A 25,101-nucleotide genomic window follows, 5' to 3' on the forward strand; every position below is an offset into this window, starting at 1 on the left:
AAGTGACGCTTTACCATTCTCAACAAAACCGTTAGGCCGTACTACAGTCTAACCCCGCTGTACAAAGACACCTCGCTATATTATATCTCTTGCTAGCAATTATCATATGTAAAATCCAACAAAAAATGTCATGTTTACAAAAATATACAGATCTGTACATGTTTTTATTGACTTTTACATGGGAAAATGGTCATTGTTTATGTTTTTTCATTCATTTTATTTCAAAAAACGTATTTGTAGATACAGATTTTGCTTTGAAAGTCAGCTTTTTACTGCTTTTGTAAGTGTATGGGAATTTCCAACAGGAGGGGAGCCTAATTTGGAATAGCATAGAGGGCACAGTATTTAGCTATTTGTGCCCAACTGGCACTAAAGAGACTTGTAAAGAGGTGATAATGGCCCAATGCTTAAAGCAAAAGTAAAAGTGGCCAACCTTTGACATGAGTAATGGACATTTGGCAGGCCCTCATTGTCATGCCAGTCACTGGCCATTACGCTTTCACTTACGTTATTTATGGCAGCGTCTTCTTTGTCAAGCACATTTGCATGTGTAATTGATATTTAATTATTTGTCGTTCTGGGCAAGCTAGGGCTGTTTCCCATGTTGAAGGAAAACGGACACTTGTTGGTCAAATTTGTACTATATTATGTGGTTATTAACACACTTATCTTTGCCTTACTGTACATTAAATTGGTTGTTTTTGCATTTTTAGTTTGATTTAATTAAGGGACAATGCATATGAATGCATGAATAACCATGAAAACTAATTTCAGTGATACGTTTGACTTATTTAGTGCATATTTTTTCTTTGTTATATATTTTTAATTGCAATTGATTATTTTCTTTTATAAAAAGATGGTGTCCACGTACTTATACATCCCATTTTTGTTCATGTAGTCTGGAATATTGTCATATATACAGGTGAGTTATTCTACATGTGAATATTTTATTGTATGTTTAACTTTGCATTTTATAGTCCAGTGCAGCTTAAAAGTCAACAATAGATGCATGGGTCAAAACGTGAGTATTTTTTATTGTATTTTGAACTTTGCAGTTTATAGTGCAATGCATCCTAATAGACAACAATAGATATTCAAAAGAACTAGAATATTTTTCAATATTATTGTTTACGAAATGCTCTCAGCATGTGATAATTAACCCTCTTTTAAATGTCCTGTATTCTTTTAAAAAAATAAATAGAATTCACCTGAAGTCTGGCCACTCATCCCCATCACCCCCATTGACGGCACCCCACGTCCAAACCATTTAACCACCGCCATTGTCAACCCCCCCAAAACGGGTTAACAACACGAATAGTATCGCCCAACTATATGACTGAACCTATTGATGACGTCAGCTGGTAAGCATGTGTAACGCCTGCCACGAGGGCGTCATGATTTTTCACCTGGTCGAATTATACGTCGACCCCCAATGGGTCGCTTTCCCCCTAATGTTAGGCGAACATAATCCCCCCTGTGTGAAAAAGTAGTCGTCGGGGAAGTGGACTTTTTGCGTCGTGGCGTCGCAAGTGAGTGGAAGAAGCCGAGTTCGTCGACCCACCACCGCCGAGTATATAGTAGTACATCCCACATATTCGCGCGACAGTCAGCAACAACAATGGCCAAGCGTAGTCAGTGGCGGTAGGAGCGCTGTCTCTCGCTCACGTCGGAGTCTTCCCTCCCCGCTTTTCGCTTCGAATTCCCCCTTCTCGTCGGCGGCGAAAAAGCAACGCGTAGGAATCCATCTCGGTATTTTTTTATTTTTATTTTTTCCCCTGTATCTACTTTTCATCACCGCACCATGTTCGAGGGACCGTGCGTTTGCGTCCCCGCTGCTGCTTCTTGGCCGCTGGGTTGCAGCTACTAACCTAGCTGCTTTTTCACTCGGTGTTTACCGTCGTTTCTCGTCGCTTTTTTAACCAAAAAGCGCACGAGTGCGTTAGGGTATCGGCGTTGAGTATTTTACCACCACTACAATTCTCCCTAGTTCGTAAAAGAAGCTCGTTTATATGTTTGTCGCGGAAACTAGTTGACGGGCTAGCTAACAAGCTAGCTATTTGTGTTAGTGTGTGTGTGGGTGTGCGCGTGTGTGTATTCGCCCAAGGAAGGAAAACGCCGAGTTTTCTTTCTTTTTTTTTTTTTTTGTTAACAAAGTATGGATGACCAGACCAGGATGCTGACGGGTCTCACCGGACTTGGTGGACTACAGCCGGGCGATGTAGGGGACCCGGACTCGGTTCGGAAACAGCAGTCCCTCGGCCAGCCCCAACAAGACATCGGGGATATCCTACAGCAAATAATGGCCATCACCGATGAGAGCTTGGACGAAGCGCAGGCCAGGTAAGAAAAGCGGCCAAGAGCCATTTTCTATCACTATTCAACCCCCTTGTGTTTAAACCAGCATAATTCCTTCCCCCCTATAAAGAAAATCGCAGTTCTACCGCGATAATCGATCAACTTTCTGCTAAATGATCCAAAAGCGTCGCGACGTTTGCTTGCATTTTTGTTTTAGTACCGTGAAAAAATAGCCAGGCGGTTCTTTGTTACTTGAATTGCGCTCGACTGTCTTTTGAGTTCAGGGAAAAAACGCTGTGCTAATCGTAGGAAAGCAGTATTATATCGTTTTTGTTTTGGGTTGTTTTTACTTGGGAAAGTTAGAGCTTTCTCTGGTAGACAATGCTTATGGAACTGCTAATGATGTTCTCGACTACTTAAACTGCACTTGTATGGCTCATATAACTGCTTCATTACATTACAGCAGTAGTAGTAGTAACAACATTTTAGGGCCTTTTATTAACCCCTAAAACTCCCAAAAATTCTCCCCGCGAAGATAACTGTCAAGTAAATATAGTTGTTGTCTCCATAAATATATTTTTCCTCCCCCATGTAGGATAGCTAGTCTGCAATCTTAAAAAAAAAAGGTTTGATAACGGCACCCCATCCCTGTTTCCGCCTAATGAGATTTGTCTAATTGCACCCCAACGTGTCTGAATAGCGTTCTGCATCAATTGATCGTCGATGTCATTATCCGCCGAAATGCAAATGAATGCGGGGGATTACTCAATTGGCCACCGTAGCTCGTCGGAAGCTCCCCCGCGATGACAGCGACCATTCATTCCTACCACTCCTCGTACGGCGGGGGTATTCCGCCGTTTCCATTCTTCTAGGCGAGCGGCGGCGGCGACCACTCGTGCGCCATGTGGCCTAGGGAGCGTAAGGTCAGCCTTTCAGATAAAGCCGCCGCTATCTCAACAATAGCGAGGCGTCCACTCGCAAGACCGCGGCCGCGCGGCGTGATGTGTCATTAGCTAGTGATTTTCCACCCAACATTTGACCACCTGGTTCTCTTAATTAATTCACTCCCCTTTCACTCCGCCCCCCCTCCCTAGTGTTCATCCTTTTCATTGTGTGCCGGGTGCAATCAATTCTCCTATAATGTGTACGCGAGTGCAGCTGTCCGCAAATCGAGTTTCTATTAATGAGGTGGTGTTGAGGGGGTTGAAACGATGCTACATGGCCTGGCGCGCGCTCAGGCGCTTGGGATTGTTTGTTTTTCTTACCTTTTTCCTGCTAGTGCAAGTTTGAGAAAACAGACCGGGCAGGCCGGCGTTTCGCCCTTTCCCCTCCTCGTAAATATTTCGACTTATCCGAGACCAAATAATAGTCCCCGGCTTACAAATAGATGCAATTAGAGTGTATGTAACAGGCTAAACAGGTTGCAAAATATACGGTGTGTAACTAAAGGTGTGTCTGCTTAAACCTTATATTAACGCCCAGTTAAGTGTGGTTCCACAAAGATGGTAAGGTTTTTCTCTTTGCGCTCGTTGCTAGTAATCGGTATTTAATCGATAAAGACGTCTATTGGATAAAAATATTCATCCATTGTACTGTGGGTGTTTGTTTATAGTTGACAACCTGACTAGCTTGAGCTAGATGCTAACTAGCTTCTCTTTATTTGGGTTGGGCTAATTTAAAAATTATGTTTTACCTTCTGTTACTAAGTTAACTTCAAAAATAGTTTCTAAAAACTTTGTGATAGAGTTGGGAGTTTTTATTTTAGGAATATAAACGATAGCAAAGCCCGGTAATGCAACTTTTAAATATTTTTAAGTGAACAATGAACATTTTAAGTTCTAATTCTAAAGTAGACTTGCAATAAGTGAAAATAGTTGACTTATTATTTTTTCTAAGGCCTCCGTTCAAATAAAGTTTTGCATTGATTCTCAAAGTTGGTTGGTATTTCAGGTAAAAAGTTTGGTAAGGACTTTGCTACATTTGATTGTCTTCCATGTTTTCCTTTTCAGTTGCACAAAGATGGCGGCCACATTCAAATTGTCGTCTTTCCCATTTTGATAGTAGGCTACGACCCAAAACGGTAGAATAATATCAACAAAATAGAGTTTAGCGCTTTTTCAAATCAGGATAGTTTGGCCCAGTTTGTTTTTCCAAAATGGCCGACTCCTTTCCCAAACGCCATGGCGAAACCGTGTTGTCGCCGCCGTCGTAATTCTTCAAGTTTGACCCTCCAAAGTTGGGACGGGGGGCGTTCGGGGCAACGCAAGAAGTTTTTGGTTGCCCTTCGGCTTACACCCTGCTCGCCCCGCGCCCTCATCCTCTCGCCCGACCCCCGCCCCTCCTGTCACCATATGTTTAGATGCTGGCCAGAAGATTCGCCGGCGCATTGGGGTGGATCAGACGAGCCCACGGAGGGAGGGAGAGCAGGGGGGGGCACGGCGGGGGGTGGCCTGCCAGTCAACTTCCAGTACAGGTCAGTACAGGACCGCATGACCACCTCCTTCTCCCCCCCCCCCCCCCCCCCACCCCCTCCTGCTCATCCCCTCCATTCTGATGGCAGCCCACCCCCCCAAAAAAACTCAAATCCAGCCGTGATTAAATAAAAAAATAATAATAATAATTGAGAAGTCGCTTCTGTAGGGTCGAAAAACTCGGAACAATTCAATCGCGACATCCTCGGGAATCATTTTCCCATTTGGACTCGTGACGCCGTGTTCGATAAGACGGACAATTAGTGGACAAATTGGAGGAAAGTGAATGTGCAAAGTTTGGGATAATTATAGGCTTTCAAAAGACGGTTTTACCACAATGGCCGACATAAAGTAAGGTCATTTAATAAAAGCTAACATCGATATTGTAACTATTTAGACAGCCGCCAGTGCATTTAAAAAAAAACATTTCCAAGATAAAAATTTAATTGTATAATGACATGTAAGTCCGCAAATATTAACAACAACAAATAAATAATCAATAAATAAGTAGTCTAAGTTAGATTAGAATGAGTTCCGTGTTTTTGAAGATGTCAATGTATAGTAAAGATAAATAAATAATCAATATATAAGTCATAGATAAAGAAGTAGTCAGTCAAATATATAAGTACTACTTTAACCCTAACCCTCATCAACCCGGGGCCCCATTTTTATAAAAATATATAATTAAACTCAACTGTAAAATATGATGGCGTTTTCTCTAAAAAAGTTTACTCCAGTAATTCATAAAATCCAGTTTACTTTACTCGATATAATCCTTGATTTTTTTTTTCCCCCTGGTATGGAGTTTTTTTGCCACGTGGCCTTTCAAAACTGGAATTGGTGTTGTGGTCAGGTGGAGCCAAGTCATATTCATTTGTGGTCGTCTTGAATGTGCCCTTTTCATGGAAAACATGGCGTCATCATCTTCAGTCCGTTCGTTCGTCCGTGCTCATCGCATCCCAAAGTCATGTGTTCCTTCATGTCAAACTGCATTTTTTTCTGATTTTAAAACGTTTTAATGAATCTGATGCCTGCTTGGAAGTCTTAATAATGTGAAATTAATTTGTTTTTTGGCAATTCCTGCCTTCCCATTGGAAAATGTTTTGATGTCTTATAACAGCCAATAGCAACGTATGTAGTATATATTTGTATAACAGAAATTATCCTAGTACAAAAAAGTGTATTTATATTTACACTAGTGAAACTAAGTTAGCTTAATAGCGATAGCATCAAAGGAAAACAACTCAGTTTATCACATTGGAATATTTTTGGGAGTAGTTTGGTATGGTTCATGTATTTAAATGTAATTTGTTAGTACAGTAATCCCTCGAATATTGTGGTTAATGTAGACTAAACATGGCCATAATAATTGAAAAAAATGCAAAATAGGATTACCCTTATTATAACATTTTTTGCAGTTTTGAGTCATAGTAGGTTTGTGTAGATTTTTACATTTTTATGAACTTTTAAAATAATGAATAGCAGAAAAAAATCAAAGTGAATTTGCGATAATCTATCTATTTTGTGCCACCAAATTTATTTGCAAACAAACTTTTCTAATAACCATATTATACAGCCTTATCGCTACATAGCTTCATGACAAATATGTTAAAAAATACTTAGCATGTACTCATTTTCCCTCTTTGATACATTTCCCAGGTTTCAGATCGGACCAAAAATCAGTTGATCCAACTCCAATCCAAAAATATGCCAATCAGGACACCCCTTAACATTTTTTGCAGGAAAACCCAAAAGCCAGGAAGCAATATGATGACTCAAACCCAAGGTTAACCCCCTTCTACTCCCCCCAATTCCAGCTGCAATGGTTCGACCAACAAAATCCAAATCTGTAACTCATTAGCCATGGGGGCTCCTCCACTTGGCCTATACAGCGCTCATCGCTAAAAATGACATCATTGGCAATGATGTGTCACATATCTTTTCAAAAAAAAAAGAAAAGAATGTCACAGAGCCCTTTTGAAATAGTCGCACATCTGGGCTAGACTGGAGTGAGTTTTAAGTAGAAGAAGACGTGGAACAACTCGAGATGGTGGGGGGGAGGTCTTAAATATATTATTCTGTTTTGTGCATGTGTGTGTGTGTGTGTATTTTTTCTTCCTTTTTTTGATTTTTTTTCCTTTGTGTTGTGCAGGAAGCATGCCCTTAACTGTCACAGAATGAAGCCAGCCCTGTTCAGTGTTCTCTGCGAGATCAAAGAGAAGACAGGTGAGTTTCCACTTGGCTCGTTTCCCTTTTATTCCGACTTGAAACCCACTTTTAGAGCTGCTCCAATGGCGCCTTCTTGCCTACAATAATGGTTTCCTTTGAATCCCAGCTGTACTTCCTTCCTGGCCAATAGACGGCGGGATGGGATTGTTTTGTTTTTTTGGGGGAGATTAGAATTTGTGGAGGTGTTTTGGTTCTTTGGGAAAATGTGGCTGTGATTAGCAGGAGTGCTATGTGGGTATTTGTGTAATGAAACTGCCGTTGTGTATTGATTTAAATGATAAAATGTTCATATTTTAGCTTTAGATTTTAAAGGGAATTGACTTGAATGGAAAAAAGTGATTTAAAAAATATAATCGAGTTGTTCTGTTTTTCCATAAACATGTTTTTAATTTTTAAAATTGTTTTTATTCCGGAATAAAATGGAAATAATGATTCATTATTAAAGGTTAGTATGTAATCTTTAGCTTTTTAAAGGAATTTACTAAAATGGGAAAAATGTGTTGTAAATTGTAATTTTTCTGTTTTTCCATGAACATATTTTTAGTATTTAAGTGTCTTTATTCCGGAAAAAATAGAAATAATGATTAATTATAAAAGGCCTGTATTTAATCTTTAGCCTTTTAAGAGTATTGATTTAAATAAAAAAGAGTGCTTTAAATTGTAATTTTTCAGTTTTTACGTTTTTAAGTTAAAATCGTCTGTATTCTAGCAAAAAATAGAAATAGTGATTAATAATAATAATTTTGGGACACCTTTTAGTTGCTTAATCCAAATCGATCCTCAGATTTATAAAACAATTCTCCAATTCTTGCATAATCTGGGCGCCAAATCCCCACCATTTGTCTACAACAAATTGATCCCAAAACAAATCTACGTCCGTTATTGCTTCTCCGTTAGCGCATTCTAGCGTCTCCACACGCTATTTTCCCATTCCCTCTTAAAACCCCGCCACTCGCCGCAATTATAGATCGCTAATAAATTGCTCTGCGTATCAATGCGGCGTGCGGCTCAACTCCATAAAGTCCAAAGAGCGCCTAACCCTTTCCCCCCCGTAATCTCGCCACAAATGCTCGCCAGTATTTTACGGAATTCGAGCCAAACGGTCCGGCTATCCCCATCTCGTTAGCTATTCCGGTCAGCTATCTGACAGACTAAAGCGCGCTTCAAAGGACGGTTGGCAGATTGATGCTCATGGTACTACGGCGAATGGGTGGGATTTGGAATCCCCCCCCTTGCCGTATCTCTTTGCCGTAAGAAAAAAAAAATGCTCTTGTTCAAATACAATTTGAAAAGGCTGCAGCGCTCGCCGCCCGCCCGCCGTGGCCCTCCTCTGTCAATAATGTATTATTGCTCTCTGGTGATTGGAGAAAAGTACAGGCTAGGCTTGAGCGAGTGAGTGGGGCAGGCAGGCAGGCAGGCAGGCAGGGTACAGCGTTTGTTTCCCTGGCAACCGCCGCTCTTATTTACCCTAATGCCATTCACTTTGATTTTCACATTTACTCTCCAGGCTGGCTAACTAGGGAGATGCTTTCTTAGTATTGTACATGCCAATGTAGTTTATAGGTTAATTTCAAATTGTGTTTGTAGTATAAGAACTTTTTATGCAGGGATTTTTTTTAAGTATTTTTTTTTGTAAAATCGATGTTATTTTAGCCATTTTGGGTCTAATTTGGATCGTCTTGGTCACTGGTAGCAGACAAAAACCTTAATTGCTAATATTGTCATGCTTTAAACATTTTCTTTTCACCCTTTTCTCTATATAAATATAGCGTGTCAGCAAGCAATGTAACCAGAAAGTCAATACAGCGACATCTATAGAATCTTGAATTTAGTGCACCAACTGATTGGCCACCCCGTCTACTTAGGAATTTTTTTTAGACCAAAATTAACCAAAATCCTGCTATTAACCACAACAGACGTCCAATTCATTCAACATTTTTTTAGGCCAAAAAATCAACTGTCCTGACTTTGACGCCCTACACTAGCATCTCTGAATATTCTATGCAGTCTATTACTATTATTATTTCTCTTTTTTCAGCTACTAACATGCAGTTGTCAGCACATCCCCGTAAACGGCGTATTTCTCTCTCTCTCTCTCTATCTCGTGCAGTACATACAGTACCACGTACGGCACTGCGTTGGAAGGAGGATAAAAGCAAAGTGGGTCTTTGGGTCTATACTCACTCCTCCTGATTCCTTCCGCCTTGTCCTCCCTCTCCTTTCCTCTCTCCTTCCTCACCCTCACTCCCTTTTCTTGAAAGAGAAGACTCGCTTTGAACTCAGGGCTTTGATATGGTAATGTAATGGAGGAGGGGGGGAAGGAGGGCCGCGAGGGGGGGAGGGGAGGGGGGGAGGCGACTGGGTGAATTCCTCCGAGTGCTGCAGTTGGTTAGATTGTTTTCATTGTAAAGGAAATGTTCTGCGCAAATGCCAGTGCCCCCTTTTTCGGCGTTGTAGTCGTCGCGGCGAATCAAACGGCGGCGTGAAACCCCATCCTCTTTTTAATAGTTCATTAAAAAACACGGTAGAGGAAAGTAGGCGGGACATAAAACCATCACAGGCAACTCTTGTTCAGTTCTCGTGGGCATTTACTGTAAAAATAGATCCAGTGTAGCGAGCGCTATAGCTAAAAAAACAAGGCAAAAAATGTCCCATAAGCCACTGCGGGGTGGGATTAGCCTCAGAAGTTTTTCTCCTTTGGTTTGGGCATTTTCTAGCTAGTGTTTTATTTATTTATATGTATTTTTTGTGTGTGTGGTAACCAAAAACAAGGGCCGTCAATCAACGTTTTTTTCCGTCGCAAGCCTCCAGTTCCTTTTATTCCACGTGCTAAGATTGGCAATTTATTTCCTGGCGTGTTTTTTGAATAGGCCTGGAATTGTTTTTTAGCAGGAATTGATTTGACAGCGTGCACCTGGGAGACAACAAGACATATTAAGTAGCTCCTTTTGGTTTCTTCTCCCCCCGATGGACGTACATATGTATATGACAGTGTACAAACTTATTTTTATTTATAGAACCTTTTTAGAGGGCACTTATTTGGCCTATGAGGCAATCCAGTTTGACTGGGAGGGTTGGTGGCGCTGGTGCTTAAAATAGATTGGATGTCAGTTGTTGTTGATGGCGTGTAGTGTGATAAATAATATACGAAAATAAGCTAAAATTAAGAGTTATTGAGGTCATATTTCAGTTTTTTGTTGTTGTAATTTTGTTTTTATTGACATGATATTCATGTATACTTTTTTATTGTGAAAAATTAAAAATACATAGAATAATAATTAATCATTTTAGGAAAAAGATATGGCATCCATTTTGATTAAATAGTTAATAATTAATATTATTCATTTTAATAGTCTAGACTGCATGCACTGAAATGTAATGTTCACTGTGTATATTATGATAGAATTTATTTATATATATTTTTTAATCATAAATAAAAAAAAATTCTAAAAAAATAATAAAAAAGGCTAATATTGCTATTGCGATAAATTAAAATATATTTTTTTTCTTAAAAATTAGCCCATCTTGCTATAAAATGTGAAGTTTTTGCAGTTTTTACGCTCAGGTTTGACTTAAGTCGGTTTGTTTATATTTTACTGTCTTTGTATGAACCATATAAGCAATACATTAAGTTTTTTTTATCAGTTAGCATTAGCACTCCCCGTTTATTCCCAGCAGTCGTCGCGGCATGCTACACAATACAAAACTATTCCCCTCACCAAATGGCCCCAATTAAATGTTAATGGAATTGCAGCAAGATTGTAAAAAAAAAACAAAAAAACAGACTTCATTAAGCAACTTGTTTATTCCCAAAGCGCTTCATTCGTTTACACTCGCCCAACTTTCAAAGTGTTGACTCCACCAAGTCAAAACAAACGTCTTATCTTATCTTGAACTCACAAACATTCGACTTTCAAGTGTAATGTTATCCCTTTTTCTAATGCCTTTTTATTTATTTATTTATTTTTATCATCAGCTTTTGCCTATTCATTAAAAACCCGGCTGAATCCAGGGGCTCATCAAAGCATGTTAATTATTACAAGTCTTAAAGACATCCATTTAGTAAAAGCTATAAAATGTTATTGTTGTTGTTAGGACCCAATGCCCTATCATTGTTATTATATATATATATATATATTTAAGCCCCGCCCCCTCTAGTCCTGACATGGACCAATTCTGATCTTCTTAATGATTTTTTCTCAACAAAAACTCGATTTATATTAATGTAATGCAGCCGAGTGGGATTATCTCATTGCTTTTTTTTCTCACTTGAGATGCGTAGTGTCCTGTCACTCAACCAATCGAAGCCCCCACCTTGCTTTCGCCAGAGAATGGAAAAAAGATGGTGCGTGTTGGTGGCGATGGGGGCCATGGGGGCCAACTTGGGGGGGGGGTTGTGCGCCAGTGATACAAGGAGATTGATGAGGCAGTAAGAGCGGGAGTAATTACTCCGTGTCCATTTCCCAAGCCAGATTGGCAGACGGCTAATATCACACAGACCCCTGGCCCTGACAGACGCATCAGCGGAATCAAACCCCCCCCTCCCCACACAGTCAAAAAGCTGGACAGACCACCACCGCCACCCCCCAACTTGAACCAAGGGGGAAGGAAGCTAGCCATCTCAACCTTAATGGCGTGTGTGGGCTAGCCGGCTTTCCCATGTGGCGTTATTCCTGAAGGAATTGGACAGGACGCCTGTTTACTGACAAGACTGTCTGGACACCGAGGACATTGTGTCATGGAGATGGTTCTTGTGTTTTGCTCATGTCAATTGGCGAATGTGTTTTAGACGAGGTGGCAGTGGCGGGCAGTGAATTCGTTAGTGTGGTCGTTAAAGGTTGGTTTGATATGTTTTGGAAGATCTGGAATTGGTTAGCGTTGTTGTTTTGCTAGCATTTAGCTATGTATTTAATATGATGTAATATATGGTCGTTTGGTGGCCACTAGGTGGCTTTGTTATTGTCCTACCTGTTTGGCAAATGCTCATATTTGGCTAGAAATGTATTAAGATGCGACAAAAAAATGGTGGACTTTTCATTGTTATTTTTTTCTGGAACAGGGCGCTTGTTTTGATGTATTTCATGTGGACTTTTTTGGGAGACAAAAGAATACACACTGCTGAAATGGACTTAATTGGGCAAGACAGTGGAAAAATACAGTTTTTTTTGTTCACAATTGTCACAAAAAAAGTGGATCACCCTTGTTGCTATGGATTAATCGTTGCTATGATATCGAGGAGACAGAAAAGGGACACAAATTACCTTGTTATTGTATTTTCTGGTGCCTTGTAGACATCCACAACAAAGTTGAATATAGTAGAAATAGAGTTGACTTTTGCTATATTAAGACCCCCTCATCTCATCTGGTCCGACTCCCAGCATGCTCCAGCACCCCTCCCAATCACACAGGCTTTTCTCCTTTAAAACAAAGTGTCTGGAATGGAAGCCATGATGTAAATATGCTCTCCGCTGGATTGCGTCTCGGTGGCAAAGGGGTGGGAGAGTGTCAGATCCCAGCTCTTAATCCTGACTAATTAGGGATTAATTAGAATTGATGGGAGCCTTCCACCCCTCCGCAATTGTTCACAGCGCCACCCCCAGACTCTTTGTACCATTTACACCGCGTCATAAACGAGATATGGCGGGTTATCGTCAAGGCTGCTAAAGCAAACGCTTATTTGTTTTAAAAACAATAGCAGTCGTTGATGTGGCGTTAAAGCAAATAGCTGTAAATTGACGCTAATGTGCTATTTTTTTGTGGATGTTAATCCATTTGACACTTTTTATCCTTGGAGAACAGAACCAAATCTGGTTTGAAACCGTTTAAAGACGTGGAGTGATGTAGTGAGTATGTCAACAAATGTTTGGTATGCTAATGAGACTCATTTCTTTCTGTATTTTTGACTATTTCATAGCTATTTTATCCAAAATGTAGTGGAAAGCTTCCATTGTTTTGTCAGAAATTCTGGTTGTGATGTCACAACCAGAATCCAGGATCATAACTAGCTTTTTAGCACTTGGCTAGCAAGGTTGACCGAAAAGTCAGACGATAAGACAATAAAAACTCATGCTAACAGTCTGCTAAGCTAATTCTAGGTTTGTTTTGGGTTCTTTTTGAGTGGGAGGGGCTAATTCATCTTTAAAAAAAAATACTAATCTACCATTTAATGACATTTGTTAGCAAAATACGGGTGTGCTATCATTTCCAAACCACTTAGCGTAGTATTTCGTCGCAGCTTTAAACTTTCAATCCGTTTTCCTCGATTTACCCTGCCGATAACGACGCCGGTGCGTATATTTTTTATCTTCCAACAGCTGCGCTCGTTTGGTACTCCACGCCGCCGCTCTCGGCCCGAACGCCGGCGCGCTGGTATTTTGACCAGCAGTAAATCTAACGAGCCGAGCGGCCACTTTATTCCTCCTCGCAGGTATATGAAACGGCGTGTGGGCTAAACACGTGGAGTCGGCGGCGTGACACCATCTGAGTGTGTCATAATGCTTGTTCACGTGTTATAAATGAGAAGCGCCCGTCTGATCTATCGCTTAATTGCGCCATCATTTGCATAACAGTGCAAATTAACGACCTCTCAAATGAGCGTTCATTTTTCACAAAGTCTTTAGGAGCTCCTTAAGAGTCGGCGCTAATGAGCACGGGAGGCAGCTGGCCTGATGAGAGTCGACTGGGGGGGGGGCTTAACCGTGGCCCATAATGCATTGCTGTTTTTTCTTTTTACATTTTCTTCTCTGTCCTCTCGTGACATTTGGCAAAGCCGCTTTTCATCTTTCCTTGTGAAGAACTTTATATCACGCAGGAGACCTACTCGTGTTATGCTCTTTCTTTTTTTTTGGGTGGATTAATCACGGGTTGTAGCATGGCGGGTAAAACGGGGGCGGCTAAGAATTGAACCGTGATGTGTGGCACGCTGTAAAAAGTTGAGTTTGACCAAAAAACATGTTGATTTTATTTGTTTGTTGACATTCCATTTCAAAATGATAGTTAGTAGTTGTTTGGGTTGAAAATTACACGTGAATTGTTGTATTTTTTGTCACAAAGTGGGAAATATAGTAACTTTTTATAGTAATCATAAATGATAACTCAATCAAGGCCATAGCGATGCATAAATATCTTATTTTTGATCACATGTGGCCCAAAAGTATTGTTTTTCATGATGTATTTGATGCTATTCATTTATTTTCAAGTTTTGTGAGGGTGCCGGAGCCTATCCCAGCCAACAACCAGCAGTACACACAGTAGAGCCTGACTACTGGTACTATGTATTTTTTTTTAATGAACTAATATTAGAAAATAAAAGAATTTTAATAAGATAAAACCAGAAATGCATTCTAATTATGGCTTTTATAGCACAGTAAAGTACTTTTTTAAAATTAAATATCATAGTATGCTAAAACATTTATATTAAAAGAAAGAAAACATTCGGAACCCTTTCATACATCATAATATCAGCACTTGTTAATTTTTCCCTTCATTAATCATGGAAATGTGGTTAAACGCAGACTCCTAAATGACAATCCGAGTGCAAAATTCTATTTATTTTTAATGCGCTGACTAAATAAACACAACAAGGTTTTTATCGAGAAATACTGGCCATTAAACTTAAAGTAGTTGTCATCACCATTTGGAAATGGACTCCATCCTGCAATATAAACATCATCATCATCATAATAATAATAATAATATAGCTTATTGTTTCTACTCGACTCTCTGCTCACTTTTATAATCTCCCGTAATATTCATATTAATGATTAAGACATAGCCAGGCCTCGTTTACCTGACAAGACTAATTGATCTATCCCTCATTAGTCTTTAGTGTGTACATGTGTGTGTATGTGTATGACTCTTGGGGGGAGGGGCTAGGCCTCGTCATCTCTCCTGCGTCCGATTCTCCGGCTTTTAGTTGATTAAGCGCTGATTAATGACGTACCGGCCGGGGCCAAAGTGTTGCCAAAGGTGCGAGCCGTGTGGTTTCCACGCCGCCATCGGACCACCCCCCGTGTTTACTACGCTCGCCGTTTTTGCGGCGGAAAGCGAGGGCTGCGTGCCACGGGAATCTAGTGAGCTCCCTAAAACAGATGCTGATTAGCGTGAGCTGCTTAAAGTAGCCATGAACATATGGATTGTTGCTCGTTAAGTTGACTGTACCCCACCCCAAAAATAAACAAAAAAAGGCATTCTGTTTTAAAGGGAGGGAACTATGGAATGTTGACATTACTACATTTTCATTGACTTAAACCCCATTAAGGGAAGATGTGATTTGGAATGCAAGCCATTGGATGTCCTTGTCAATTAAGCCCCGCCTTTTAACGCATTTGTGAAAAATATCAAATCCACTTTAACTGAGGCTACGTGATTAGCATTTAGCTATCAGTCCCAGTCCAAATAGATTGGACATCTAGAAGCTAATGAATTCAATTATGAAAAATTTAACATTTGTTTGTTGACATTTGGGCTCTTTTCATCTATACAAAATGTACTTTCTTGATACTTTTATACTTTCAGTACTTCAACTTAATGTTTACAACAAATGTAGTCTTCCATTCTTTATTAAATTAGCATGGGAAGAAAAATTGTATTATCTTTTCATACCATAACCATGTGCTTCTTGTTTACTAACATATTGATTAAGGTAATGCTAACATTTGTTTCGCATCTAAACTCCTTTAACACTAAAAGAGCACTAGCATTCAAGCTAACATACAAACTAACAACAAAAACCCTCAAATTCCTCTACCCAGCATCCCATATAAAAACAATCCAAATCCCCCACCAACCCCAACCAGGCCACCAACATCACCCACCAGTTCTTAGCACGCCAATTAGCATCTAAACGCTACCAGCATCACTAGTACTCGTTACCTCCGATTTCTCCTAAGCTGTGCCTTCTTTGACTGTACATCATTTTTTTTCCTAGCTATATCTCCACATCCTCTTTATCAGTGTAACCAAAAAAAGATAACAGATATATTCACTCTTTGTATTCTTTATATTTCTATAAGCGCAAGCTAGCTCACCCCCAAAAAACAACACTAGGCATGCACTTCTCCTTGGTTCTCCTTCCACCCTCCCTCCTTCCCTTCGTTCCTCACCTTTTTTTGTCTCCCCCACCCCCCTCCCACCTTCTCCCTTTTTTTCCTCCCTCACCCTTCCCCTATCCCTTCTCTCCCGTTTCTCTCGCTCTCTCCCAGTGAAAGGCTGAGAATACCCAAGGGAGCTGATGCAATTAAAATGCTAATCCTGTCTGTCTACAGAGAGAGGGAGAGGGGGGGGGGGCTGACAGCATGAGGGATTGCGGCTCACATGGAGAACTCGACTGAAATGGAGAACAGGGGGGAGGGAGGGAGGGCTGAAAAGGGAGAGGGGGGGAGGGGAACTCGGCGTCGGTCGGGGAGACGGACTGAAAAAAAGGGGATGCTAGCGAGGAGAAAGACAGACAAGGATAAAGCTTGCGCCGCCAGCCCCGAGTCGGGCCGTGCGTGCCTGCGTGATATACTGACTGCGTTTAGCTCTTATCTGTGCGCCTCGCCGTGGACGCCATTACGGTTAATGTACACGCAAGCGCCGACCGAGGCGCTCTCGGTTCTTTACTGGTGGCGAAGTGGTGAGGTGCAGAATGAGAGAGAGAGAGGGAAGCGTTGTTATTATGTATGCAGCAAAAAAAAAAGCCCAGCTGGATACCCTGAATATTTCATGGCGTACGTCGCCGCTCGGTGAAGGGGCGGGGGGAGCATGCGCAAAAAAGGGATGGCGGAGGGTGGGATGAGAAGGATTTGAGTTGGTGGAGGGGTGTTTAAAATGGGGTTTTTGGGGGGTTGGTGGATTTTTGGGGGTTTAAAGTGATAGCAACAAGTAGTGCTAAATAAGTGTGGTGATGAAATGGAGGGGGGGTGAAATAGGGCCTCATAAAGTATAATAATCAGATGATATTTCTTGGGAAGAAGCAACGGCATTTACAAGAAAAGTCATTTTGTGAGGAAAGTAAATACTGATTTACTTGGGAAAGGTCAAAAGTAGAAAAGAAAATAGGCCCTGGTTTATGAACCTGTCTGTGTGATGACAATAATCCCAAATATTTCAAAATAATAAAAATAATAATATTCATCCATTCATTTTCTGACCTGCTTTATCATCACTAGGGTCATGGAGGGTGCTGGAGCCTATCCCAGCTAACTATGGGCATCACACTGAATTGCATGGGCAACCAATCCCTCATGGTTAGGGGCAATTTAGAGTGTCCAATCAGCATAGCATGCATGTTTTTGGAATGTGGGAGGAAACCGGAGTACCCGGAGAAAACCCACGCAGGCCCAGGGATTGGACCACGACCCTGAAACGTGATCATTGGATACTCACAAAAAAAATCCGACCTGGCTTCCATAGAAATGCGCGGCATAAGACAGCAAGCAAAGTCTTCCCGGCATCTGCTATAATGCCACTAGACCGCTAGACTGTGCTTGAGTGCAATTGTGGGTAATCACGGCTTAATACGAGTAATTAGGGAAGTGTAGGGGCATTAGGCTACAGCTGGGGGCCATAATGAGATGGGGAGGGGCAAATGGGGAAAAGGGGGAGGCGGAAGGGCGGGTGGGAAGGGTGGGAAGCTTTACCCCTTGCCCAAAACATACTTTATGTCCTCCTCAGTGGACTGTGTAACATAGCTTTCAACTTATACGTTTTTTGATCATTTCAAATTGTGAATGTTGTATGACAGGATTTTTTTAAGTACGTTTTTTTGTAAAACTAATCTGGTTTTACCCATTTTGGCTCTAATCCGGATCGTATCAATCACTGTTGGCAAACAAATGTCATAGTATTGTCATGTTTTAAGCATAGTATGCCTTTTCACTATATAAATATAGCATGTCAGCTAGCAATGTACTTAGAAAGTCAAGTTATCTTGAATTTAGTGCATACTAATGGGGCACCCCATCCACTTTGGGGGAATTTTTAGACTTTTAAATGAGTAAATATGTGTGGCGTTAATTTTTTACATTTTTTTCTTCATTTCTGACCCCCAGCGTGGACATTGAAGGCAGCAGCACGGCGGCTTTGTTCTTGTGTCTGAGCCCAGATTGTAGTTAACCTCTGACTAAAGATGGCGGACGGCTCCTCAAAGGGCATTTTTACGTGGCCAAGAAATGGAGAACCTGGGAGGGAGGGAGGGAGAAAAGTGGAGGGAAAATGATGGGCGAATCAGGGTCATTAGTTCAGGCGGCAGGGTCTGCTGCATTCCTCAGTCCTAAGATGGGGGAGCAAGTAGAGAAGCAGAGTAGGAGACCAGGAATGCGCTTTTGGAAAGACAAGAGAGAGAGAGAGAGAGACCTTAACCGAGGGAAACAAACGGGCAAGAAGGAACAAGAAAGGGAGGAGAGAAAAAAAGGGAGGAGGGAGGGATTTAAGCGCTTTTTTTGTTGCTACAAATGGCGGAATACTCATTTATCAAACCAAGGTTAGAGGGGGGGAAAAAATAACAAAAAGTTAAGAACTCATCTGCTTGTTCTGTTGCATCTGGAATACTTTGTCTTTTTGTTCCATTTGTTAGGACAACAGTTAACCTGTTTTTCTCAAGGTGAAACGTATACAAAAAAAATGGCAGCATGCAGAATGAGTTTTGCGCTCGCTGACCTTTGACACGGAGATTTGGTTAACTAGCGTAAACTGTGCCACCCGTGAGAGTGAACATTCTGTAAGTAGAAGTGTACTTTATATGTAAATACTTAATAATTTGTTCCACAGTACTCACAAAACTACCAAATAGTCCTTTTAAATCGGTCAAAGTACCCCAATTTTGTCTGTAACACACAAAAATAGAGAAAATTATATGGAAATTATTTATTAATGTCTTAAAATATATAAAGCATATGAAAATTTACCAATTGCCCATTGAAATATCTCCCTTCCGTGGCCATTATAGATGTAATACCTGTGTTTTTCTTCCAGATAATGGCAAAAGTCCCAGAAGTAGTCCATTTTGTAGTTCATTTTATACTTTAGCGTGTGCCCTGTGTGTGTGTGTGTGTGAGAGAGAAAATATGTGCCATGTTGCATTTGTAATTTTAATTTATTTTAAAAAAATTGTAGTCTGGAACTTTTAATACTTGGAGGTATTTGTAAGTAGTACCACACAAATGTAACTCTCCCCAAAACCAAATCCCACTCGACTTAATTCTAAGGTTAGCCGTCATTGTACAAACTACCAACTGATTTCAAACAGAGTAAAAAGGTTGAAAGTAAAAAGCCGTAAAGTTTGCACCCACCGAAGAGTGTTATCTGGAGGTTTGTGCATGTGCGAAAAAGAGAGATGAGAGCGTGGCCGTGGGCTGACAGAGGTCCCGCTATAATACAGTGGTGGAGAGCGCCCACTGATAACTCTACTTATGGCCACTGGGGCTGCTAGTGACAGCACATGCGCTCCCATTAGCGCTCCCATGCCTCATGCCCTTATATCTCTGGCAACCTGCCACCGAGGGGCCGCGCTGCCCTCTGCTGTGCGTTCCCAGCACCACCCGGCTTTTGCTTAGTTTGCCTATTTGCTTAACGGGAGGGGGATCCGGTCTGGAGAGGCGGATTAGATGTGGATGGGACTGACAGACAGACAGTTCAAATAATCTGGTGTCAATGATGTAGTGACTCCAGTTTGAGTTTGATTTCTTTGATAAAGAGATATGTTGATGTTAGTGAATGTATATGCAGTAATCCCTCAAATATCGTGGTAAATGTAGACCAAACATGGCCGTGGGTCATTCTATTATGACTTAATTTTTTTCAGTGTGGAGTCTTAATAGCGAAAGTGGCTTATGTTTATGAGTTTCAGCATGGATATTCACATTTTATGAACTTTAAAATTAATAATAATAGTAATACATTTAAGTAATTAATAGTGGGGAAAAAATTGAGAAATCTGGAATTCAAGATTAGTGAAGACGTGATAATTGAGGGATTACTGTATATAAATATGTAAGAGTTCCATCTTTTTTGCAGTGTGCAGTTTGAAGATAAACAATGATATACACACAAGTAGCACAGTTCTAGTTAGCATTGTGATGGTAATTTTGCTTGAAGATGATTGGCCAACAGGTTCAGAGACAGGAGTTGACGTATGCTAATTGCTATTGAGTTCCAGGTATAAAGAAAGAAGCCGCTTTGGCTAACTTAGCTAACTCTTTTTGAAGGGAACTACACAGTCACCTCTAGAGCCAGCCCTTGTTGATGTCTTGGAATTTTCTCTTGCAGTGGAGGCGGGGCTTTGTGTTAGAACATTTTATAAATGTAGCAGTGTGATATTAAAGACCCCAAAATGTGACCTTGACTAACTATAATTTCTCCCTTGTCTCTTCTCTCATCCAATCAGTGCTGAGTATACGAGGCGTGCAAGAGGAAGACCCCCCAGATCCGCAAATCATGCGCCTGGACAACATGCTGCTGGCGGAAGGCGTGTCCGGGCCGGAAAAAGGCGGAGGCTCGGCTGCCGCGGCCGCCGCCGCCGCCGCGGCGGGCGGATCGCCCACCGACAGCAGTATCGAACACTCGGACTACCGGGCCAAGCTGGCTCAGATTCGTCAGATATATCACTCCGAGCTGGAGAAGTATGAACAGGTACTTTAATTGAGTCACAGTATCTTCCAATCAGGAGGCTTCATTTAGCTCCACCCACCATGTAAAGGTTACCTTAATATGGGTAAAGCAGTTTCTGCTATAAAAAATGACCTTCCCTCCTTTTAAAAAAATCCAAATCCAATCTTTCATTTTTTTTATATAAGTAAATAATCACTTTTAAGTATAAAGTCTGCAATAGCCAATCAAATGCTTTGCAATAAGTATATGTTAATCACATATTTTTTTGCATGTAAATCAGTTTCATTTTTTCCCACTGACGACTTAAGACGTCAAAGCCCCAAAATGGCCGCCCTTTTCCAATTCTCCGTGTCTAGGAGGGAGAAAAAAAAAACCTCCCGTCCACGACAAGCGGATTATCCAATCCGTAAAAAATCAGAGAAGCGAAACGTTGCGTCCATAAGCGGCGAATCTCGGGCGGCACCTGACAGCTTCTCCACTTGTTGTCTTTCTCCATCTCGGCGCTAGCTTTTGAAGACTTGTCTCCCTCCCCCTTATCCCCCATCCCCCTTCTCGTCTCCCCTTCCGCAGGCGTGCAGCGAGTTCACCAACCATGTAATGAACCTGCTGAGAGAGCAGTCTCGAACGCGGCCCATCTCGCCCAAGGAGATCGAGCGCATGGTGGCTATCATCCACCGCAAGTTCAGCTCCATCCAGATGCAACTCAAGCAGAGCACCTGCGAGGCCGTCATGATCCTGCGCTCGCGTTTCCTCGACGCCAGGTCGGACCACGCCACCCCTTAAAATGCCACCCAACAAAGCACATCACTCATTGACTTTTCTCTTCTCAATCTTCCAGACGTAAAAGACGCAACTTTAACAAGCAAGCCACGGAGGTTCTCAACGAGTATTTCTACTCCCACTTGTCCAACCCTTACCCTAGCGAGGAAGCAAAGGAGGAGCTTGCCAAAAAGTGCGGGATCACCGTGTCTCAGGTGAGCAAAAGTGGGGGAGAAAATAGGCAATGTTCCCTTTAAGACAGGGGTGTCAAACTCCCTTTGGTCCCCGGGCCGAATACAGCTTAATTTGAGATCAAGGACCAGTAAACTCATTGCAAAATGACATAGAACTAACAATAAGCCCACTTTTTTTCCTTTGTAATAGTCACTAATACTAATAATTAGTGCAAAGAATGAGTAAATTATCAAAATGTTTATTAACAGAATTGTCCTTTTACATTATGAATAATATATTATGAACAAGAGAATAACATAAGAACAGAGAGCTTTCATGTCGTCTGCACGTACCAAAACACTGCGCCCCTAGCGGATAATACAAGAACTACATATTTTAAAGAAAATTCATATTTTTTATACAATGCAGCTTTCTTCCCGGGCCGTACCAAATCACCAGACGGGCCGGATCCGGCCCGCGGGCCGTATGTTTGACACCACTGCTCTAAGCAATTGCACACTACTCTCGTCTTCTCTGCGCAGTAGCTATCATATGGCGCGCAGTAAATTAAATCCAAATTTTCTTTATTCTTTCTTTATTTATATGTTTTACATGAAAAATTAGAGGGAACATTGACATGCATTTTCTTATGGCAGCTATAATACTGGCGAGCAATGATGATGTCACTCACACTGGTACTCAGAGGTTGTCTTTCTGCCCAGACCAACAAAAAACGGAAAAAAAACATTGAATTTTTTTTGAAAAATGTTCCTCAGGTCTCCAATTGGTTCGGAAACAAGAGAATACGTTACAAGAAGAACATCGGCAAGTTCCAGGAGGAAGCCAACCTCTACGCGGTCAAAACGGCAGTGGACGCCGCTAACGTGTCGGCGCAAGCTAGCCAGGCCAACTCGCCGGCGACGCCCAACTCAGGTAACCCGCGGTTTTGTCGTTTTTTTTCTTTCTTCCTACCAGCAGGGGGCGCTCACTTAGCCCATAGCCTTAGCTTTCCAAGTCGGCCATTCCCGCGCTGATGAAATGGCGATGGCCAATGCGGGCTTTTCAACGTGGGGTCACCGGGGCGACGCGGTGGGTTTGTCTCACGCAGGCGACAGCTACCTTGGGCTGCGATTGCTCAACGGGGAGGGCATCAGCATGGCACCCTCTCTACAGCCGCAGGTACGCAGCCAGGACGGCGACCTCATTGGCCGGGATAGAAAAGCTTCCCTTATAGCCTTAGCCCCCCTTTCGACCCCCCCTTGACCCCAGACCTTACCCTGAAAGGAGCGCCAAGTAGAATAATTCCAGTATCCCGTCCTTCCGTGGTGTGAACGTGTGTCCCCGTCCCAAGTGCTCGATTTCCCTCTTTAGGTGCAGATAAGAGTGTCCACAATTCCTGCCTCCATTGTTCCCTCCACTTTCCTTCCAATAAGTGTTTCCATAGATATCCGCCTGGCGACACAATGCTCCTCTTTTTGGCTCAAAATAGACGTAAAAAAAAAGAAACCTCACAACCCGCCAGGTTTATAATCATAATGAGAAATGGACCCTATAAGACAAGATCCTTTGGATTTTGGAATTTTTTTATATGTATACTAGTTTTGGCATAAAACAAATGGGCTTATAGGAGCCAGACAGATGAAAATTGGGTCGCCCGGCCTTATTGTGGTCCAGTACAAGTGCTTGACTTTGTTGTGGTGTGTCGACAGGTGGATACCCTGCACCGTGCTACACACCTGACGGGCGGCTATGAGGAGCTGTCAGGTAGCGGCCTCTACACCCCTCATCGCTTGGATGTAAGTAGTAATGCACTCAAAAAGGACATTTCACTCAAATTTGTTTTTGACATGACTTAAGTGCAAATAGTTATCTTTTTAAAACAGACACTATTCCATAGCAACTTTGACAATTATTTTTTTATTACTTGTGGTCAGCTATGACATGCTAAGTATTCTGAAATAATGAAAAATATAATCAAAAATACAGAAAATTATGAAAATATATAATAAAAATATAGACCATTATAAAAAATACAATAAAAAATAGCTAATTATATCAAATATATAATACAATTAAGAGTGAATTATGAAAAAAATATACAAATATAGATTATTAAAAAAAAATACAAATATGGAAAATTATAAAAACTTCCGAACTTCTGATTCTGTCAAATCTATAGCAGACTCCATTTTTACTGGGCCTTGCGAACCACAATTAGCTGGAAAAACAACCTAAAACTCACTTGAGTTAGCATTTTCATTTGAAAGCAACATTTCATTTGAGCTAACATTTCTTGTGGCCGCAGGCTAACAGCTGGCAGGACCCAAGCGACCCCCCCTCCGCCACCCCCCCACCCGGCAGCGTCCACTCCGACACCTCTAACTGACCGTTTCCACGTCTCGGCGCGGACGCCATCCCTCCCTTCATGAACACGACAGACAGACACACTGTGCTGGAACGCAGGACGGCGACGCGACGCCACTTCGGACTTGGTCCCGGCAACAAAATCGGTCAATTATGCCCCGCCTCCCCCCCATCCACCACCCAAAAAAAAAAAACGTAAAGTAAAACAAACAAAAAAAACTTTTGCTTTTTAGTCCGCTAGTTTCTCTGATTGTAGCCCATTTGGTCCTTTTTATTTTTAAATTTTACATTATTTTTTTGTGTGAAAATGCACCAGCCGCCACCAAAAAATCCACAAACGCTGCCAATAGAGCATCCAGGGGGGGGCTTTAAAAAAAAGGGGGTGGCGATATCTTGCAAAACTCGTCGTCTTCCATGCATGTTCCCACTCGTGTTCTCATCTTCATTTAGCCCCGCCCCCTGCTTACCTTTTCAACTCCGAAAAAAGTCAAAAAACTAAAAAAAAAAAGGGTATAACTAATACACAGTCAGACCAAAAAACTAAAAAAAAAAAAGCGGCGAGCGTCATGTCACTCCAGCACGACGACTTCTGTTGAACCAAAACCAAAAATAACACAGTCACTAATCATCATCACCACTATTTTTATGTGTCTTGTATTTTTTTGGAGGGGTGGGAGGGGTTTAAAATACATTTTAATTGCCAATAAATGTAAAAAAAAAAAACAGACGGAGCTTCCCTGCTCTCGCCTTTATTACCAAAAAAAAAAAACTTTTTAATAACAATAATAGTTCTGAACCACTTTTGAGCAAGTTTTTTTGTCAAAAAAAAAATTCCGACGGCGGCAAACACCAATTTTTTGGCTTTTTTTAAAAATAAGTTAACGAGAAACAACAACAAATGCGATGCGATATATCCCAGCCGACATGTAATTACTTTTGTTCCTGGTAAAACAGCAAAAAAAGGCACCAAGCTCCTCCCACCTACCCCCCCCCCCTCTTTTTTTCTACCTGTGTAATGGATGTCACTGTACAGTTTGTGTAATGTTTCACCGTTTCTTTTATAAACTTTTCGACGCTTGGTTCAGATGCTACTTTTAATTTTTTTTAATTTTTCCCCCCCGTAACCACACACAGGACTCTCTATATAGCTCTGTATCAACTTTTTATTATTATTATTGCTATTATTTAGGCTTTTGTTACATAACCGGGTTGAAATGTT

At 41.4% G+C, this 25,101-nt stretch overlaps 1 protein-coding gene across 6 annotated transcripts; it reads left to right on the forward strand.

Annotated features, from left to right (window-relative positions):
• Window positions 1–1,372: 1,372 nt before the first annotated feature.
• Window positions 1,373–24,705, forward strand: pbx4 (pre-B-cell leukemia transcription factor 4). Of its 6 annotated transcripts, none has more exons than XM_077735180.1 (11): window positions 1,373–1,529; window positions 2,155–2,340; window positions 4,655–4,768; window positions 6,919–6,992; window positions 20,362–20,606; window positions 21,156–21,346; window positions 21,424–21,559; window positions 22,295–22,451; window positions 22,627–22,697; window positions 23,228–23,314; window positions 23,824–24,705. In XM_077735180.1, the coding sequence occupies exons 2-11, from the start codon at window positions 2,156–2,158 to the stop codon at window positions 23,902–23,904; spliced, it is 1,341 nt and encodes a 446-aa protein (XP_077591306.1). In that variant the 5' UTR covers window positions 1,373–1,529; window position 2,155; the 3' UTR covers window positions 23,905–24,705. The 6 variants fall into 6 exon arrangements, with proteins under 6 accessions (XP_077591306.1, XP_077591305.1, XP_077591307.1 ...); XM_077735179.1 differs by lacking the exon at window positions 1,373–1,529 and adding an exon at window positions 1,541–1,749; XM_077735181.1 differs by lacking the exon at window positions 1,373–1,529 and adding an exon at window positions 1,541–1,749 and having other exon boundaries at window positions 2,168–2,340.
• The last annotated feature ends 396 nt before the right edge of the window (window positions 24,706–25,101 follow it).

Source organism: Stigmatopora nigra, chromosome 15 (genome assembly GCF_051989575.1).
Source record: "Stigmatopora nigra isolate UIUO_SnigA chromosome 15, RoL_Snig_1.1, whole genome shotgun sequence".
NCBI classification, from domain to species: Eukaryota; Metazoa; Chordata; class Actinopteri; order Syngnathiformes; family Syngnathidae; genus Stigmatopora; species Stigmatopora nigra.

Coding starts and splice junctions, on each gene's coding strand:
- pbx4 (XM_077735180.1), top strand. CDS start 2,156: ATGGATGACCAGACCAGGATGCTGACGGGTCTCACCGGACTTGGTGGA. Junction 4,769..6,918: donor CCAGTCAACTTCCAGTACAG/GTCAGTACAGGA, acceptor TGTGTTGTGCAG/GAAGCATGCCCTTAACTGTC. Junction 6,993..20,361: donor CGAGATCAAAGAGAAGACAG/GTGAGTTTCCAC, acceptor TCATCCAATCAG/TGCTGAGTATACGAGGCGTG.